The sequence below is a fragment of the Limulus polyphemus genome, unplaced genomic scaffold (genome assembly GCF_000517525.1).
Source record: "Limulus polyphemus unplaced genomic scaffold, Limulus_polyphemus-2.1.2 Scaffold1134, whole genome shotgun sequence".
Lineage (NCBI taxonomy): Eukaryota > Metazoa > Arthropoda > Merostomata > Xiphosura > Limulidae > Limulus > Limulus polyphemus.
In genome coordinates, this window is record NW_013666744.1 from 1,821 (window position 1) to 19,177 (window position 17,357).

At 33.8% G+C, this 17,357-nt stretch overlaps 1 protein-coding gene across 1 annotated transcript in view; it reads left to right on the top strand.

Annotated features, from left to right (window-relative positions):
- The first annotated feature begins 2,283 nt into the window (after positions 1 to 2,283).
- LOC106462287 (collagen alpha-1(I) chain-like) overlaps positions 2,284 to 17,357 on the top strand; it is a 98,753-nt gene continuing 83,679 nt past the window's right edge. The window contains exon 1 of the mRNA XM_013922188.2: positions 2,284 to 2,654. Coding sequence (XP_013777642.1) covers positions 2,561 to 2,654 — 94 coding nt within the window. The 5' untranslated portion in view covers positions 2,284 to 2,560. The remainder of the gene's footprint in view (positions 2,655 to 17,357) is intronic.

Consider the following 17,357-nt stretch of genomic DNA (forward strand, 5'->3'; position numbering starts at 1 on the left):
TAACATTCTAAGTTCATAAAATATATAGACAAACACACCACAGTGCAGATCGTTGTATGTAAAATTTATATTAACCAACAGCATTTCGTTCTTAGTAACTGAAGAACAGGTTATTAGCTACGGTTCCAAATATGCCAACATTATAATTACCAATTACAATATTAATTTAAAAATACCATATGCATCAATAAAACTTTACTCCTTATTGTGGAAACAAAGTATAGACCATCTACAGTGTTGAATACTGACAGTGTTCTAAAACCAAAAAGAATAGTTGGCTAATTTTATGTTCAAATATTAGCAAGTGTATTATAGTTGGTTCATGTTGTGTTCACTTACTTAGAACTATAGCTTAAGTGGTCCATGTTCTGTTCAGTTGTAGAGTACTAAAAGCCAGAGTGTGACTGGATCGTTACTTGTTTAAATACTAAAAAATATAGTGAACTTATATAACATTTTTTATTTATTATCCTGTGTATCATGAGTTTAAAAAAACACTAAATATATATGACTAAAAACACACGAATCATGTCCTTAAACTTCATTGAATTTCATTATGTTGTTCTATATCTGTATCTTGGGATTTAGCACATGATATAGAAATATATCCCCCTTTATGTTGTTTTCGTTTGTTGTGCTAGTTACAGTTTTATTGAATCACTAGCTTATGTTGTGTTAGTTACTGTTATGTTAAACCTGTAACTTCTCACTGCTTTGCGTATCTTTTCTTGTTTTTGAAGCCTTCTCGTTGTACCAAAACTGATAAGATATGATTACACAATTTTATTTATTCTTTAGTGCATCGGTAACCAATAGATCACATATATCATTGTATATGCAATACCAAACATTTGGTAGAATAAAATTAAAGTTAATTTTTTCCTGTGAATGACATTTCGGTATAAGTCAAAAATGGAACTTTGTGAACAAAAAATGCCTGTGCACGTTTTTTTGGTGAGGGGGCTAACGTTTCGGTCTATGGGCTAAAGAAGGTTTCGGCATGGAAACCAAAATGTTTTCCAATAACTGCCTTCCAGTAGTTCATTTCCATACATATCTGCTTGGAACTAAATAAAATAATATTTGTTTACAATAACAAATACCGGTTTCATGGCTTTTTAATAAAACGTTTTTAGCTTAACTTCTGGAACAGAATATCTCCAGATTAGAAAAGTATTATTTAATCTGGTGTTTTAGGATTTTACTATCTCATCTTCCTACACTTTGACTTGTAACATTTCCACACATTTAGTCACTTAATGTCATACAGTGATATATTTAAAAAGTTGCCCCCCAGTGGCACAGCGGTATGCCTGCGGACTTACAACGCTAGAATCCGGGTTTCGATACCCGTGGTGGGCAGAGCACAGATAGCCCTTGTGTAGCTTTGTGCATAATTAAAAACAAAAAATTTACAAAGTTAGAAAAATCGTTCTAAACAAAAATGAATTATAAAATTCCTCCAAAATATTGTTGTTCTAAAACAAACGTGTTCAATTCCGTTTCTTTTTAACCTGCTTTACTTTTAAAATACCGAGTGATCGACCCTGTATTTTACAGATAACGCTGTATTGTTTACGCTTGAAATAAATAGCGAAATTTCAGGTATAGTGTGTTTTTTTCATTAAATTTATATTATCATTATATTCTCTTATGAATGTGTCCTTTATTTTAAAATTTTTGTTTGTTTCTTTTCATCAAGACTTTGGCTAATCTTTCACCGCAATTGGCATTCATTTACACTAAAGTAAGACACTTACTAAAGGTTTTTAAGAGCTTGTTTTGTACACTTCTCAGTTAACCGCTGAGAAACCTAATGAGACATCTACAACATTTTTTAAAGCCAAGAATTATCATTTTTGTCAGAGCTCATGCGTATTATAGACTAGTATTTTCCACTGAAGTTCAAGAATAGCTGAATAGTGATTAATATGTTCACTTACAACAGAATCTAGCTTTGAAAATATTTCTTGTAATATATATAACACATTCAGTTCTGTAACAACGGCTTCCTGATTGCTCACCTACGCTTAAAACTAAGTGCAATTGATTGATGCCATACTTTTACACAAGTTGAAAAAACTCTTAATCTCAGACAGAAAGTGAAAGAACTGTACATTCTTGAGTCATCTTGAAGTAATTGAAAGATGCGGGGGAGTCGCAACTTGTTGTAGGTGACGATAGCAAACGCCCGACATGAAGGAAGAGTGGACTGGCCCATGTGGACTGATCATGTTACTCCGAACATCCCGTCTATGAATTTTTTTGTGTGTGGGCGGTCGTTAGCATCAACACCATTAGCTGCTAGTCCGATACATAAACCACATTTCAACTAAACATTCTCCAAATAGGAGCTGGACGGGTTATTAGCTGCTCCGCTCGGTCGCTGGAGCCCTCAGTCTTCACCAACGAAACACACCCTACTGAGGAAAGGAGATAGAACAGCGTCATAAGACGTACTAATATCATTTCGTGATTATCACATAAAGATCTCGAGAGAAGGCTGATGATCAAGTCGTGACAGTGACAAACATTGTTGATTATTGTACTTTTCAGGACCATGGAGGTCCACAGAGCCACTAGGTGTCTCTGGCTTATCACTCTTTTGTGCATCCTAGTCACTGCCCAGGACTACCCGGAACCGAATGGTATTGGTAAGAAGACAGCATTGTATAATTTCAATTTGCAATTAATTCTATTAAGTTTCACTACCACTCTTATATTCATTTTTCTAGCTTTAAAAACGTAAAAAATTAACTCTAAATCCATTTCGTTCTTTACAATATTTTGAAAATATATTTTCCGAATTTAAGAGGAGGAAATCTGGAAACCACATTACTAGGAGTTAATGAAATAAACACGATTCAAGTTCAAGGTATTTGACAATGAATTTTAAATAAAGTAAACGAAAATAGCGGAGAATATCTATAACGAGACTTCTAGGCCTTAAAAGCAACATAAAATAATTGAATATATAACTTTGGCATTGTATATGATTGATCATGATACCAATATGTTTTTATGGGAAGCATCGATTAGCTGCTTTGCATTACACTTAATTTCTGTATGTTTTTTGTGTTTACTATATTTATTTCAACAAAATTTGAATTACTCAGTTCTTTACCTTACACGAGGGACGTGTATGCTATAGAATAATAAGAGCTTTATTTGTAATTTAAATTTCTTAAAATATACTAAAAACTTGGAATATTTGAAACAGTCCATGTCTGTAGCATTCCTTTAAAACTTTTATCATTTTTACTGAAGTCACAGTTTAGTTGCTATAAATATTTCACAAAAAACTCCATTAACTTCAAAACAAGTTTCACAAATAATGTAAATATGCAACGTTTGATTTTAGCCTTATGTATGATTGTTTCATTAAGTCATCATAAGAGCATAAAACAGAAAGTCCTGCCAACTGTTTTCTTATTTATTTGGTGAAATAATTGTAAATAGCTAGCTACAGTTAATCTAAAATGGGCGTTTACTGATTAAGAGTTTACAATAATTAAAAGGGAAGTTTACAGCTAAATAAAGCGTACAAATATTGTAATTATGGAATATCTTCAAAAATTTGATTATATTTAGTATATGTTGGTTTGTTTCAGAATGTTCACGCAAAGCTACACGCGAACTACTTGCGCTAACCATCCTTAATTCTGAGCTGACAGAATAAATCATATCAGCACCCACCGCCAACTCTTGGGTTAATCTTTTTTCACGGAGTAGTAGGATTTGATCGCCATTCTTATAACGCTCCCACAACCTCAAAGTAAGGGGCACATTTTTGCAGCAACTGGGTACGAACCATGAATCCTTGGGCTTATAGCCCGAGCACGCTAATCACTAGGCCTCGCCTGACCTTTAGTATATGTACTATGAAATAGTACTGATGTACAAAAGCCAACAAGAGTGTATTTTACTCTTAAAGACATTATTTTGAAGCATTTAGTCATTTTCACAGTTATCAGTTTGTTCTCTAGTTTTATTTGTATGGTGTCAAAGATCAGTTTATATGTGACAGACAAATCAGGAAAATTGTAAAAGTATTTAAATTTCCAAAAACACGGCTTCCTTGGATACAAAATATTATAGAGAAACAGAACTATCCGAAGAACAATTCCCCTTGTTAAATAATCACTCCTGCATTATAACACACATTTTGACAAAAATGTCCGAACCAAATGGACATGTTGGTGAATAAATTATTCCGATATGTGAGCAGATTCTGACATATTTTCTATTGTTTTATACCCACATTGGTGTATATAATTACGTTGTATACCAACATCCTACACAGACTGTAAAATTTGGAAAATTAATAATTTAAATCATATTAAGTAAAATTATTTAATAACGTTTCACTGGAATCAGTGTGGAATAACGGCTTTTAGACACAGCTCTGATGGTCTTACTAACTTTATTCTCAGTAGTGTTATCTCTAGGCGTGTGAGTTTGTTAACTACTGTTTCTTGGAGGGTCGAGTCAGTCTTAATGGTGAGCACGCCAGGCTGTAGACCAAAAATATTCCAGGTTCGAGTGCCGAAATACCACTAAACACGCATACTTTCAGATATAGAGCATCAATTCAGCTATTCGGTTAAATGCAGCGGGTGCTACTGAATGGTTGCCCTCCTCTGCAGTTCTAAATTAGCAATGCCCATGCATGAATCTTGGGATCTCTGACTACGTATCGCATAAGATGACGTGCAGGCTGAAAATACCAAATACAATTTCTTAGAAGAAAATGCAAATAATCATACTTTTCAATACTCTACTCAAAGCTTTTGTATATTTGTAATACAAAAAATAGTAACCTATTGATCAAATAAACACAAGGATCACAGTATTTCACTTAATCCTTATTTCAATAAGATCATTCAGTCAATGTGATCCTTAGGTTGAGGCTGCTAGCATATTACTCTTAGTAAATCTAAAACTACTAATTTCAAAACGTTTTAAAATAGATCCTTGAACAACTGCATTGCGGAGATGGGTCATGTTAAGTGTTTTGTGATGCATTGCGGAGATGGGTCATGTTAAGTGTTTTGTGATGCATTGCGGAGATGGGACGTGTTAAATGTTTTGTGATGCACTGCGGAGATAGGTCATGTTAAGTGTTTTGTGATGCACTGCGGAGATGGGTATTGTTAAGTGTTTTGTGAATTTTGGGTTAAACATGTTTTGTGAATCAGATAGAAGTGAAATATGCTTTAGGCGGTTGGTTAATAAATATAATTTTTGTATCAATTTCATTTGCTCTCTTTTTATTTTCTAATAATCAGTTTTTGCGCCTGTTCAACCTTGACAAGCTTGTCCTTACATAAATTTTAAAATACAGTACTGTATGTGTGTCCTATTAACTTTTCAGTCGCTAGGCTTAGGAATGCCTTGCGCTGTAGTTGTAGGCACGATATAAGAGTGATTAGCCAATTCTACTATTCGGTTGAAAGTCGGACAAAACCCTTGTGGTGGTGGGCGCTAATAGCTGGTCAATAGGTCAAAATGAATGAAACAGTTATACTTGAACTCTAGGAGTCGAGTCTCTCACCTTTCCGTGTAGTTCATGTGCACAAAGGGTTTAATATACTACGACTTTGTTCTTCCTACCGTAGGTTTTTGTGAAATGTTCGTAGAAAAGAATACATTAATGATTCACACTATATGCTTATTAGGTTTAGAATTTTGAGAAAACAAACATGAATGCTGTAAAACTCTGACGTTGATGCAGTTATTGTTGCCATCCTAGTCACCAGGTGGCATTCAGCCCATATTGAAGCCGATAAGAAAATATTGGGAAATTTTTTTAACAGCGAATGGCTATTTATCATTAATCATTTAATAAAATCCAGTTTATTAGCGCTACAAGAATCGTGCGTGTATTTTAAGAAGTCCAATTTTTCTCAGTTTTTACATAAGTCACTTTTAGAAAACCCGTTTATCTCATTCCCTTAAAACTCGTGCAGGTTTAAGTCTCACAGTCAGTTTTGGGCCATGTTTATTTAACAATAAACCGTTCAAGTACCAACGGCTCAAAATATCAAAGAGATTCTGTATGAATGCATAAAAATATACTAACCACAGTTTCAGAAGTATCTGACTAATTATTATTTTTAACGTTTGTGGGTAACAAAAAAAGTGCAACAAGGAAAATTTTATCAGTATTTTCATATTAAAGTGATAATACAAAAAATAATACATTGTAATTTACAAATTTAAAAAAGTCTGTCTACAAGCTTCGTACGGTCTCAGTATTGAAACTCGACTTTTTAAATCTCGGTAATAGAAACTTTCTGTAGGCTTTACAACACGGGACTGTTACATCGTAGACTGATCTTGTTAGAAAAGTCTCTCACGACTTGATTGAGCTTCAACAAATGGGATTATTAATATTGTTTACTTGGCAATCTCCGCGAGATTTTTTTTTATCTCGTTCAAAAAAAAAGTACACATATGGAAACGATATTCACATCAACATGTTGTCAACGCCAGAATCCACAAGTTCCAGAAGGCTTGATGATCTTACCATATATTGTTAGGGTATAAAAAAGTGTATGGTATTGTGACAGTTATATGATACCCAGATGGTTCAGTTGTAGAGCTCTAACACTTAACAAAGACAAGAAAAATTGTCGTTTCAAGTGCTCTTAGCACTTTCAATAGGACATATTCTTTTGATTTGTCACACCACAGGGGGCGTTCCAAATGTAAAGCATTGATTGCAATCGATAATATTTTGTGGACCTTCTTTGTCAAATGCAATCTTTTATACATTTTGTTTGTTATAAGTGGTTAATTCTAGCAATACGTGTGCAGTAATTAATTAATTCTTAAAACATAAATGCAACAGATAATAAACCTAATTCTAGCTAGCGGCTGCGTAAAAAGTGATTATTTTAAGTAATCATATGGAATAAAGGGCGAATAACTTTATCAGGCTGATAAAGAATATTTGATTAATTATAATAATCAAGTTGTGATGGATGAATTTTAACTATTGGTAGTCCTGTTGATAATAAGTGATTAATTCTTACAAGTTTTTTAATATATATTAATCGAATAATTGTAATTAATTATTTTGTAATGACTAAATAAAATTTTCAATTATGTTTGATAACAGTGATTAATTTTGTTAAACTTGGTTTGTTGTAAATAACTTGTCCTAATAAACTTTTAAATAAAAAGCACCAACTTTAAACTATATTTGCAATGGTTGAAAAATTCTGGCATTAGTGTTTAATATCCAATTTTTATTTTATTTTATCTATAAACTGATAAAGGGTGACATTCTAACAATTTTTCTCCAAAAATATTTTATTTTAATATCACTTTTTAATTAGTGGGTAACTTTAAAATAATAATATCAAAATATTCTATAAATCAGGTATTTATGCTTCAATAAATGATCAAGCTGGCCAGCTTTTAATTAATTATTTTTCACCATCCTATTTATTATGACAGATTAATTGTATTTATATTTAAAGTATCGCTTAGAATATTAACTAAGTCATTTATAACTATTATAATATTTATCAAAGTTTACATTAAGAGCAAATATTTTTAATGCTATTAAGCTATATCAGATACATATTACATTTCACACACATATAGCGATGGATCGCTATTATAATATACTGTTGTAACACAAATGTAAACAACTATAGTTGCAGCGTTGTAATATTTGTAAACATAAAAATGATTGAATTATATAATTATGTGCAAGAATTTGTTTGTTTCTTTTCGTTAACCACAAAAGCTACGCAAATTATACTATATCATAGGACCCCTAGTTGAACTGTGGGTCCTACGCGAGATAAGCCTTGTTGCCCCCCCCCCCCCTCTTCCCAAGTCTTTTGTGAAACGATACTCCACCGAGAGAGTTAAAATGTGGAGAAAATAGTTAGCCAGAGAACCTTCCTCTGGACCTAAGAACAGGGATAATAACTGCAATGTTGGGTAATATATACAAATAAGACTACGGAAGTATACGCGCTAGATAGTATGTACTCAAGACATCGACAGGCACTGTTTAATAAGCCTGTCTTTTTCTTCTTTTTACGTGTGTATAAATATTAACTAATTAAGGCTCTTAGAAGAACTAGGCTTAAAATAATAGGAATCCAGCACATGTCCATTTATTTACGTTTAGTACGGATGCAATATATATTTTTTTGAAATAGTTGACTCAAAACTCTTGAATGTGAAACGTAATTTTTTTGTGTTATGTGCTTATCATAGATATACATATAACTTATCCACACGTCTGTACAAAATGACAAGTGTAATGGCCGACCTATGCCCCTGAATACAAAATGTAATGGTCTTCTGCTTATTTTTTTTTTCCTTCTTCTTCCTCTTTAAATCTATCTGTATTGCTCGATGAAATACAACAACATGTGTCATTGCCCAGTTAGAATGGAGACGGCCCAATGCTTGGCAAATAATGGAGCGTTAAATGTTCTGGATGTCGCTAATCCGGCAGAAAGTTAACATGTACCCACATATACATCTGTCATACAGAATTACTCGTAAACCTGGGAACTACATCACGTGGGTGTGCTGGATTCGTTCTGCGAAATTGTGGGGAATGGGTATTAAAATAAAAATAGCTTCAAGATGATAGACAGCACGACTGAATTTATAACATGGAAATTCAACTTGATAAGTAAACAACTATATCAAAGCAATCTTTATAATTACATTGATTAATCTTAATAGGCGGTGTTTCCAGTTCTTAAAATAATATATAATAGAATATCAGGTTGTTCTAAAGGTCTTGGCTTTATATTGCTGGGACATAGGTAGGTTTGCGGATTTAAAACGCTAAAATCCGGGGCTCGATTCCCCGGGGCGGACACAGCAGATAGCCTAATGTGACTTTGCTTTAGAAACAAAAAACAAACTTCTTATATTGCAAATGTGGTTTGTTCATGAGATTGCAGGAATGAAAACTTTAGTTTCACTTTGATTTAAGAACTGCAATTGTAGAAAGAGCTGTAAGCTGTTGACTAAGCTTTTAAAATTAATAAATAACACCACAAAAAGTCAAATCTGGGTTTTAGAAATGTGTAATATATAAAGTAAACTTGAAGTTTAGCTTTGTGAACAGTGATATTAGAAATCTAGAAATATTGCACAAACATTTTACAAACCATTTGCAAACATTAATGCAGTGTTTTGTTGCCATGAGTTTGAGTTATGAAGCAGTGGACAATAAAGTTATTACCTATACAAAGGTTTAATACATTACATTAAAACTATTTTGGAGCCTCACCAAGACGTTAGAGTCCATTTCGCCACCTTCGGGCATGCTATGTCTTATTACATGTATCTTTATAATAGCCCTGCAACGTAGTTTCCATTGCAAAAGATTCCGTCGTAAGGTTGTCATGTTCAATGCACACCACTCCTCTTTTCTTGATTTCCATAATCCATTTACTAAACGTGGACGTCGGTTTCTCAGCGAACTTTTAACAATCCAATCGCACAGAAACCTACAGGAACTAAATCCGGTAACTTGGTTGGAATATCTTTGTATGTAATAGCAAGAATGTATGTTTCATTCTCTAGACACTTGTGGTATGTAACGATTGAGCAGGAATTATTACTGAAAGCTTTATCTTGATGAATCTATACCATGTTGACTCAGTTTACAGATGGAGACCCTTTTTCGGTTATGTTGCATACTTTTACCTGCGACATGTAGACAGATTTTTGCCACTGACTTTGTGTTTATGGATTCTCATCTGTTACAAGTCGCCGCACTTTGATTTCCACGGTTGGGGCACGACTTCTTATAAGACTCTTTCTCGATGGTCCTGATGCTCTATGTTGGTTAATATTTCTTTGTTTTCCAACGCTCTTGAGTACAAGGTATATCCTCCATATGAGTGCATGAATATTTATTGTCGGAAAGGACTGTTACATATCCTTCTCAAAAGTGGTCAATTTTCGGTAGCATGACACTAGTTAAGAGCTCCAAACAATGTCAAAATGTATTTCTGAAACATGGCTTCCAGCACGACTTTATATCGGCTGTGTTTTTCACGTGAATTGCTGATTTGCATATTCAAGATAGTTTTTATTATAATTTACTCAACCTTGTGTATATTTAGTCCACAGCGAATTCACGTGCAGTGCCAACACGAATAGAGTTATGGCTGGGTTGGTATATCACAGTACTTTCCGAAGAAGGATGTTCGAATAGCGAGATTTTTAAATAGTTTAAAAAGAAATGATCCTTTAGTGTATGCCGTACAAGCGGAAAACTCAAACAGCAAAGAGATTAGAACAGCAATGGGGTCCGAGACTATGTCTCAAAACACTTCTGAACAAACTTTTATTCACAAAGTGAAGTATATGATTATGAAAGAGGGTTCTCCAACCACCCCGTCCAAAAACTCTTCTCGTACCATTAACAATATAATAAAAACAGTTGATCACAAGCTTCCAGCCACACCTCGTCATAACAAAGATGTCTGAAGAAACTGAAATCACTGCAGTCCCATTCGACCTCGTACATATATAAGTTTTGTTTTTGAATTTCGCGCAAAGCTACACGAGGGCTATCTGCGCTAGCCGTCCCTAATTTAGCAGTGTAAGACTAGAGGGAAGGCAGCTAGTCATCACCACCCACCGCCGCCAACTCTTGGGCTACTCTTTTACCAACGAATAGTGGGATTGACCGTCACATTATAACGCCCCCACGGCTGAAAGGACGAGCATGTTTGGTGTGACAGGGATTCGAACCCGCGACCCTCAGATTGCGAGTCGAGTGCCTTAACCACCTGGCCATGCCGGGCCATATACTGTATATAAGTCCCCCTTTGCAACTTCTTTTAAAGCTTTATCTTTCATAGATTTCGTTTGATAGTGTTGTAGGGAAATTAAATCTTTGAACTTGTATAAAATGCTACTGACTTTATGAATTAGAAAACAGACAGAAAAAAATATGTTTTTTTCGGTTCGTAATTTATGTAACTTTTATGAATTTAACAAATAAAAAAAAATATATTTTTTCGGAATTGTCCTAACGTAGCTATGGCTCAGTGATAAGATTGTTGGGCTTTTAACCTTAGATTTGATATTCGATCCGTTTGGATGACACAGCGCGGATAGCCCAGTGTGCGGCTTTACACTTAACAACAAACAAGCTTCAGCCTGTTGTAGTATTTAAAACAATAAATGTAAGATTCCGTTCCTTAAGATGAATATATAACTCCTAGTGACACGAATCACTCTAAACATAGAAGTTATATGATGACTTTACGTTCGCTGAAGTGCAATAAGTAATATTTTAAAATATATATATTTATTTATTTGATTTTTGTAATCTTACTAAGATGAACGAGAAATTGTGATGGTTTATTAATGTAAAAAAAGATGCGCACAAAGATAGTTTTTTTTTTATTTTAAATACAAACTTGACTATTGAAAAACCTATTTTTAAAGAACATCTGTATCGTCGTCTACTATCACTATTATCAAACTTTCAGAGAAAGGCGTCATCATTTGTTTAAATAGATAAATTGGTTTTATATATATATATAGAAAAACAGCATAAATTAAAATATTCCAGAATTTAAAGCCGCGTCTAAACAAAACCACAATGTTTTGAACTATTAGTGATTATTGTTTCCTGTAATAATTTAACATATCAATACGTAAATGTATTAGATATACATTACGCTGTTGCTGTTTTTGTATTATTCTTTTAATACATATCATTTTTTTCACTAATATGTATAGGTAAATTTTGAAACATTTTAAAAGAACAAGTGAAAATCTTAAAATCAATTACAAACCTTTTAGGATATTGAGTGTAAATTTGGAGACCCTCAAAGAGTATAGTTAATGTGTAATTTTCGATTATTTTAGTTGTTCTGTGTAACATCTAGAATACTGCAGTAATTGATTACTGAAATATATCTCATTTCTTTCGTTGCTGAAAGCTTTAATGTCTTTAAAGTGTTAATTCTACATTACAGTAGCGAAATATGCACAGATACATCACGTATCGTTATGAACCTTATTTAAAAACTGATAGGATAGTCATACTACTATTCCTGCTCTCGCTTGGCGTTTGACCACTGTAATTAGTAGATAGACATACGGCAACACTACAATCAGTAATTTAAGTTGCAGGATAGACGGCAGCATTGGCAACACATTAATTTTATAGTCATTGATGATTTGAATGCATAAAACGGTTTCTGTAACTGCAGATTCTCAATTTCTACTTTCATAGAAATAAGGGCAGGTGTTACACAGTCTACTCCTTGAAAATACAAGGATTAGAGCACTCTTTAAAACAGAAAAATCTGGGACATTCATAGAAAGTAAAGTCTAATTAAAATTGGGTATTTGGTAACAGTTTAATGTTGTTCTTCCTTGTTTTAACAAATCTAGACAGTTACTACTGATATAAATAGTTTACTGTCTTCCATATCACTGAGCGTTGCCCTACTGTTTTCACTAAAGCTCTTTGACACTTACAATATTGATCTTTTTCACAACTCAAGAAAAAATCCCATTCTCTTTGTTTCACGACGTAAACCATGTTGAGTTGCAGTCTGTAAACAATTCTGTTTTCTAATTCTGCATATTTGTTTTTTGTATGCTGGTTTATCCTCACTTAATCTTTTCTTATTCGATTTCTCCAATGAATGTTTCGTTTCTTTGTTTATTTGTGGGATTTTCGCGCAAAGCTGCTCGGGAGCTGTCTGCAATAGCCGGCCCAAATTTTTGAAAAATAGACTAAAGAGAAACCAATTAGTCAACACTGTCCATCGACAACTCTTGGGATACTCCTTACCAACGAATTGTGGCAATGACCGTCACATTACAACGCCCTCGTGATTGAAAGGGCGAACATGTTTAGCGACATGTTTCGATCCCGCGACCCTCAGATTGCTTGTTCAGAGCCATAACCACCAGGCTTCCGCTGAAGAACTTTACTTCTCTGAGGGTAAATGAAATTTATTCATTTTAAAGACCCATCATAAAGTTCTAAGTTTAAAATTACGCGTTGTTGATATCTTCGCTTTGAGGTTACTGTTGATTTATGATAAAATACATACATGAACTTTAAGGCTTGATAAATATTTACAATGACAAAAAAAAGACGTCACAGATTTGCACTTCAATATCTATGTAGTTAGAAACTTAACATAGAAATAAAAGTAGCTCTGTAAAAGAGGGAATCTTTTGGAGGTTAAACTTTTTGTTGAGTTTTATTCTGACTGATACAACTACGTTGCGGCAGGAAATATTATAGTTAGGCCAGTTGTAAACATTGAGCTTGTTATAAGTGTATGTGTGTGGTGTGTGATAAGCTTATGTACATGCTAGAGTCAGTCCTTGAATAACTAGGTTAGTTTTTAAGAATATTCAGGGAACTTTTCATCAGCCAGATTATATGAAACCATCTGTTCGTGTAAGTGCTTTTATAATTTGTTTGTATATCTTCCAGTGATCTAACTGTGGCACAAATAAAAATGTATAGGCATAAAAAAATATTTATAAAAGATCCTAGTGAACTTTTAAACAAAACTTTATTTGATTCGGCAAAGCTCTCAGCATATATTGGTAAACAGGAAATATTCAATACTTCTCGATAGATGAGCCTTCCCGTCTAATGCTATTAAAGATTTGTTTGTTTTAAAAGTTACACAAAGGATATCTGCGCATAGCTATCCCTGCCTAAATTTTGATCTGATAGATTAGAAAAAAAACGGTAGCCAGCGAACAAAACTACCACCAATTCTTGGGCTACTTTTTACTAACCGGATAGTGGAATTTGACCGTCATTTTTATAGTGTACACGAACCCTGCAACGATAAGCGAGATTTGAACCTTTGGATTCATAGTCAATGCAGACTAACAATTAGGACACGCCTGGTCTCCGCTGTTAAAGATGAAGATAGCAGAACTAAAACTGAACTAGTCTGTCTAAAGCCTGAAAACTGTATCGCTTTAATTTTTTCATTCGTTGTGATTTTTTACAAAAAGTGGTTCTGGTAGCTATTTTTCTACGCACTTTCTAGTATGTCTTTACAATATGAAAACAATATTTTGAACAAAGTCCGACTTCAGCCTTATTCAAAATGGCGTAAGGCTATTAAGTTTAAAAGCCCTGAACTTCTTGTTGCAATTCAATTGAAGTGATTGAGAAACGCAAATGAAGCCTAAAACTGACTTCTTCTGAAAAGTTTGCACAGCAAACATTCCGACTTTCTCCTCCTATTCTGCGATTATGAAATCTCGGAAGGCACAAATTTCTAACTTCCGAAGAAAGAAAAATTTACATCTGTGACGTTGAAGAATATCAGTAATGAAAAGAAAAATGTTATTCCAGTAAGGAAACAAAACGAAGTACTCCACCACCGGCTATGAGTTACACACTGGCGATATTGATGAAAGTTAAACAGAATCTCAGTGGAATTAACCCAAGAATACAGTGATCGATTGCGTTAAAGTAAGAACTTCTCTTAGGACTATGAATAAAATAATTCACAGTGGTACAAATCTTCCAAAGCGACGTAAGAACCAAATTGATAAATTTGCCCCCCCCCCAAAAAAAAGAGAATACCAACTGTCAAAAGCTGTACAAGTATGTCGTCTTATTAGACAAAGCTTGTGTTTACTTAAATGTCTGTAAAGCTCCATGCATTTTATTATCGTCCAGTCGGTAAAATAACATTTCAAAAATGACACAGAGTATCTTCTGAAAGTTTTTCGAAAGAATTATGGTGTTTGCAATTTACAGATATAATAGGAAGGTGAAAGAAATGCCAAGGTGAACTATTAGGCTAACGTGCTGAAACCACTATATAGTGAGAAATGTCATCTTTGTATGGATTTTATACCACTAAAGTACATCTCTATCAACACCAAGCATTCAACCACGTGTCCAGTTCAACATGCCAGTTCGTCTGCAAGATGAAAGTACAAATGAAATTCTATACTCTATTCAAACTGACCTCAGAAGTTGTCATCTGCACACGATTAGTGAACTTTGGAAAGCATTTAAAGGGGGCAGGATGGTATAACACTAAACTCAGTGTATTGTTCATAAGCCTTCTGCTCTAGAAACAGAGCTACAGATCAATAGTGTACAACCAGAGCCACTCATCCTTTGTATCGTCATCCTAAATTGTGAACACCACCTGGATGCCTTTTACTCTTCTAAGTATAATTGGTATTCCACGTGTGGTATTTTCTTTCCAGACCTAAGGACAACATTATATATTATATTATAGATCTTCCGTTTTCACTTCACTTCCTCTTATCCAGTAAGTCCCCCCCCCCACCCACAATCTTATCATATTCACACTAACACATCCAGTTATCCATACATCAGTGCAGCCATTATTTCATCTTTATTCCAACTAATTTTCTTTTGATCTAAATATCCACTCAAGTAGTATCCACTATTTCATTGCCAGAGTACTCACCCACACACTTTTAACGCATCTCCCCGTCTGCTTCTTGAAAAATAACGCTACAGAAGTTTCGCATGAAAGTAGTAATTGTAATAGTATGCGTATATTTTTCTTATTAGGTAGTGCTGAAAAGCAGTAAATTTAACTTTGGTTCTGCACAACATCTTTATTTTTTCTTTATCAGAATTAGTCCTTAAGGTTTATATAATATAGGTTAGAACTTTATAGACTAATTTCAACATTTCTTTTTCACACCACAGAGCCCTAAGATCAGTTATTAAAATAATGACTGCTGCACGGATACAAGTCATGTTTAATCAGTTTTATAACCCTCAATCCACGTCGCAATTCTTGAGATAAGATTATCAAACACTGGTGTACAGCTAACTTTCACTACCACTAAAATATGTACTTCTTTTAGATACTCAACATTGTTTTCGCATAAATTGAGACTCACATTTTATCACTTACTCGTTGATATGTCCTACAAATGCATGTTCCACAAATTACCGCAATTATTCACAGTGAGTATTTAAAAATAAAAGACTTTTCAATTTTCGAGATTTGGAGATCTGCTTATACCTATTTAAAAAATACCAACTTCAGTCATAATTTGGACCCTGAAAAATATGTGATGGTTCTCTTGAGCAAAATAGTAAAATATTCGAAGCGCAAGCTAACTTTTCTAGAATAAAGGACTAGTTAATTTGAATTTCTAAACTAATAAAACAATAAAAATTTGATACTTATGCAATGAATGTATAACACATGTTTGAAAGTTTTTGACGTTTATTGAAGTATGAGAATGGAAAGTTTTTAGCATTCTGTATATAGATGAAATTAAATATTTCTTGAAGAGAACGGTTCGTACCTATTGTCAGTAATTTTCAAAATGTTATTGTAGTGTTAGGTTCTAAATGAAAACAATGATAATAACTTGTTTCGTAGATGAACCGTAAATAAATTTTGTTATATTGGTAAGTTACTTATGCATAGTAAAGATAAGATAGATCCGTTGCTCTAAAGTTTTCATATGAAGGGTTCGTCAGAAAATGTTCACAAGTCACTTGATAATCTCCGGGAAACATTAAATTTTAAGTTATATTTTCTTGAACAACCTTGTTTGTTTGAAGTTAAGCACAAAGCTGCACAATGTGCTATCTATGCTCTGCCTACTACGGGTATCGAAGTCTTGTTTCTAAGGTTGGAAGTCCGCAGACATACTGCTGTGCCACTGGGGGCTTTGTGAACAAATAATTAGTACTGCATCTTCTAAACATAAACCAGGAAACCCGATAATCTTTTCATTTTGAGGCTTTCTTCTCCGTGGGTAAATTGAAGAATGACTTATAAACGAGAATTTTATTACGTGCAGTTTCGAGGCTATTTTAAGCAGTGTAGACATAGTAGAGTGTTAGTTTTAATAGACTACTCTATAAACAGATGAGAGTAGTCCACTAAAGCCAAAACTTTACTATATTACATGCAGTGTGACAGGGGTTATAGTTAGTAAAACTCTACTAATTTACATGGAGCATGAGAAGGGGTTACAGTTAGTAAAACTCTACTACTTTACATGGAGCATGAGAAGGAGTTACAGTTAATAAAACTCTACTACTTTACATGAAGCATGAGAAGGGGTTATAGTTAGTAAAACTCTACTACTTTACATGGAGCATGAGAAGGGGTTATAGTTAATAAAACTCTACTACTTTACATGAAGCATGAGAAGGGGTTATAGTTAGTAAAACTCTACTACTTTACATGAAGCATGAGAAGGAGTTACAGTTAATAAAACTCTACTACTTTACATGAAGCATGAGAAGGGGTTATAGTTAGTAAAACTCTACTACTTTACATGGAGCATGAGAAGGGGTTATAGTTAATAAAACTCTACTACTTTACATGTAA